Genomic DNA, 3,444 nt, shown 5'->3' on the forward strand with positions numbered 1-3,444 from the left:
AAAAAAAAACAATATGAAAAAAAAAATACCGAAATGATTTAGAATGTGGAGTAAATCAAACTTTCGATAAAAACACAATTTCTTTAGAAGAGATTTATGAATTAAAAAATTAAAAAAACAGGGAACATTAGCTGAGAGGATTCGAGCAGGAGGGGCAGGAATCCCGGCGTTCTTCACTCCCACAGGGTACGGGACGATAATCCAGGAGGGAAATGTTGTGGTAAAATACGATAGTGAAAAAAATCCAGAGATATCCGGAGAACCTCGAGATATCCAGCAGTTCGATGGTCGCGAGTACATAATGGAGAAGGCAATTACTGGAGATTTTGCATTGATAAAAGCTTGGAAAGCAGACAAGGCGGGTAATCTCGTCTTCAGGAAGTCCGCCAGGAATTTCAACCCAGTGATGTGCAAGGCTGCGAAAATAACGATCGTCGAGGCAGAGGAGATCCTGGAGGTCGGACAATTGGATCCTGATCAAATCCACGTTCCAGGGATTTACGTCAATAGAATTGTCAAGGGCAGAACTTATGAGAAACGAATCGAGAGACTCAAGACAAACGTTGAAGTCAAGTCGAAAAAAACAACTCCAGCCAGCAAAGCCAGAGATCGAATTATTCGTCGTGCTGCACTCGAGTTCAAGGACGGAATGTATGCTAATTTGGGTATTGGAATGCCCATGCTGGCTAGCAACTTTATTCCGAAGAATATTAAAGTTACTTTGCAGTCGGAGAACGGAATTTTGGGACTGGGACCTTTCCCCGCTGAGAACGAAGTGGATGCTGATTTAATTAATGCGGGGAAGGAATCAGTTACCACTCTGCCAGGGGCATCCTACTTTGGTAGTGATGAGAGCTTCGCCATGATTCGTGGGTAAGTTTTACATTAATTGGTCTGCATAAAAAACAATCACTTTGGCAATATAATTTTGAAAAAAAAAAACTGGAATAATTTTCATAATTTAAATACATGCAAGGGATTCCAGAATATGCAATAGTCATGAATTTTTCCAGAAGAGATCTGTTTGAGAGAAATATTTCATGTTGAACTTCAATTTTGACAGAACAAATTCACATGATTATTGGATTCGTTGGTTACACTTTCAGGGGGCACATTGACCTGACAATTTTAGGCGGCATGCAAGTCTCCCATACTGGTGATCTCGCCAATTGGATGATCCCTGGATCAATGGTCAAAGGAATGGGAGGTGCCATGGACCTTGTCTCAGCTGCTGAAACTAAAGTGGTTGTGACGATGGAGCATAAAGCCAGAGATGGAAGCCCGAAAATTCTTGAGAAATGTAATCTTCCTGTCACAGGTAATTCCAATCAAAGTTCTATGATTTCAATGAATTTATTATCCCGCAGCAACCTTAAATAATAATTATCCACAAAGAAACAGAATTATTTAAAAGTTGTCATTTTTATTCGGAAAATGAAATTCCGTCAGAATTTTTATGAATGAAAAAAACAATGATTTCATTGTAATGAATAGGTCAACAATGCGTGGACATGATCATCACTGATTTAGCTGTATTCGAAGTAATTAAAGGAGAAGGCCTAAAGCTGATAGAACTGGCTCCAAACGTTGACATCAGCGAAGTCGTAAGTTCCACTGGCTGCGAATTCGCCGTAGCTGAAGACCTCAAAGTTATGGGACAAGTAAATCTCGAAGAGGAAAGTTAAGCTCTTCACATCAAGTGATCACTTCTGTTATTGTTTAATTTATTTTTTACAGAGATATTTTGTATAAAAAAAACAACACGAAATTTATATATATGTAATTAATTGAATATTCTGTAAATGTAGAGTGTATTAAAAGTATTATTTTATACGTCATTCAACATTCTAAAATGTTACGTTTTAAATATTATTTTAGTAACAATTAATAGTGATTTTATCGAGGAACTCCACATCCCGTCAATCTATTCCCTAAATTTAGCTTTGACTCTTGCAGGCAAGGGTAATAAATAAAGAATACTATTAAAAATAACAAAACCAAGAGCAAAAGCCAGAGAAATCAATAAATTGAGATCAACATTTAGGACTTGGTGAGTGTTTTCACCTTCTCTCGTGAACCTCTTGACCAGAAAAGTCTTTCCATCTGGATACCTGCACCAGCCAGGAAGGCCAGGACAAGGAAGAGTCTCGTTGTATCTCAGTCCTGATAAAGCTGGAACGTCAATAGTCAGCTGATTGACCGCCAGAGAGGCGTATCTCGTAGGCAAGGCTGTGGATACAGCTGCAATCCAATCAGGAAGACTTCGCAAGCTTCTAATCCCTCCGGAACCAATTATCAACGCAATCAGCGTTATGTAGAGGACTGTTATGGCACCTGTCAGGGGTCGTTTAATGATCATGAAGAAAGCAATCGTCAGTTGCTCAGCTGCTACGTAACTGGCCCAAAGGGCACCTGATGCATACGCCCAGGAGACGAGATCTAATTCAAGGATTGGTGTTAATATTCCCACGGTTATCAGTGTTGATATGAAACTCAGGGGAAGACTTAAAAGAGTGTAGGAGGAGAGGAACATCGCCCCTCCGTACAGACCCTCGCGTTTTTCTTGATAATAACGCGCACGGAATCCAGGATCTGAAAATTAAATATAAGCATCTTCATTAAAAAAATAAATAAATATATTGAATTTAATTTTCTCCCCTACGCTGATGGTTCTGGTTATTAAAAAAAAATAAATTACATAATAATGCAGTTGTGCCGATTCCAGCCATGTAAAATAACGTTAAAGTGTTGAATACTAATCCAGTAGTTTGCATAAAAACTCTTGACTGCATCGGACTTGAGTGTGAGTATAAAACGCTCAATAATGCAAGGCAAAAGGGTAAAAGGAGGAGTCTTGCTGCAAAGTGTCCTAGGCCGCATTTGTTGAAGGAGAAAGTCGCCGCCATTCCTCTCCTGTAATCCAAAATAAAATATCTAATTAATTGGCTGATATTTCCATAAACAAATGTACTATTCCGCCATAAAAAAGGTGAAGAAGACAATCACGCATTAAATATTAATACAGACAAACATTTTTAACAGTAAAAATGAAAATAATAATTTTCCTGGAAATGCGTAATATGACATTTGACCTATTTATTATCGATTGGATGAGTAATCGTTGGAGTTTTTTTAACTTACAAGAATAGAGCTAAGAGGGTGGAGAAACATCCAGGACGGATTCCATGGCCCAGCCCACATGGCTTATGTAAATAGCCAACAGGTGTTTCTTTGACACTTGCCGCTGCCTGTGGGCCCTCGCGCAGGTATAATCCTCCCTCAAGCTTGAATTTGTCCACCAGAACGGATATCTGCTGGTTTGACTCCATAAATCGATCTCGAGAGCGTCGATCAACCGTCGATAAACAAACTAAACATAAAATAAATAAAATCTATAAATTATTCAAGTATTGCGAAATATATCTCATATATATTCGACGTATC

The 3,444-nt window shown here is 38.6% G+C and overlaps 2 protein-coding genes across 2 annotated transcripts in view; one reads left to right on the forward strand and one right to left on the reverse strand.

The window, feature by feature from the left end:
• The window catches only part of SCOT (Succinyl-CoA:3-ketoacid CoA transferase), a 3,273-nt gene extending 1,435 nt beyond the window's left edge, over positions 1–1,838 (forward strand). The window contains exons 3-5 of the mRNA XM_011306233.1: positions 122–873; positions 1,107–1,318; positions 1,495–1,838. Of these exons, the coding sequence (XP_011304535.1) occupies positions 122–873; positions 1,107–1,318; positions 1,495–1,685 (1,155 nt within the window). The 3' untranslated portion in view covers positions 1,686–1,838. The remainder of the gene's footprint in view (positions 1–121; positions 874–1,106; positions 1,319–1,494) is intronic.
• Positions 1,839–1,909: 71 nt separating this feature from the next.
• LOC105267907 (uncharacterized) overlaps positions 1,910–3,444 on the reverse strand; it is a 3,477-nt gene continuing 1,942 nt past the window's right edge. Inside the window, exons 5-7 of the mRNA XM_011307078.1 lie at positions 3,142–3,370; positions 2,699–2,913; positions 1,910–2,592 (exon numbers count right to left, since the gene is read on the reverse strand). Coding sequence (XP_011305380.1) covers positions 1,925–2,592; positions 2,699–2,913; positions 3,142–3,370 — 1,112 coding nt within the window. The 3' untranslated portion in view covers positions 1,910–1,924. The remainder of the gene's footprint in view (positions 2,593–2,698; positions 2,914–3,141; positions 3,371–3,444) is intronic.

Source organism: Fopius arisanus, unplaced genomic scaffold (genome assembly GCF_000806365.1).
Source record: "Fopius arisanus strain USDA-PBARC FA_bdor unplaced genomic scaffold, ASM80636v1 scaffold00002, whole genome shotgun sequence".
NCBI classification, from domain to species: Eukaryota; Metazoa; Arthropoda; class Insecta; order Hymenoptera; family Braconidae; genus Fopius; species Fopius arisanus.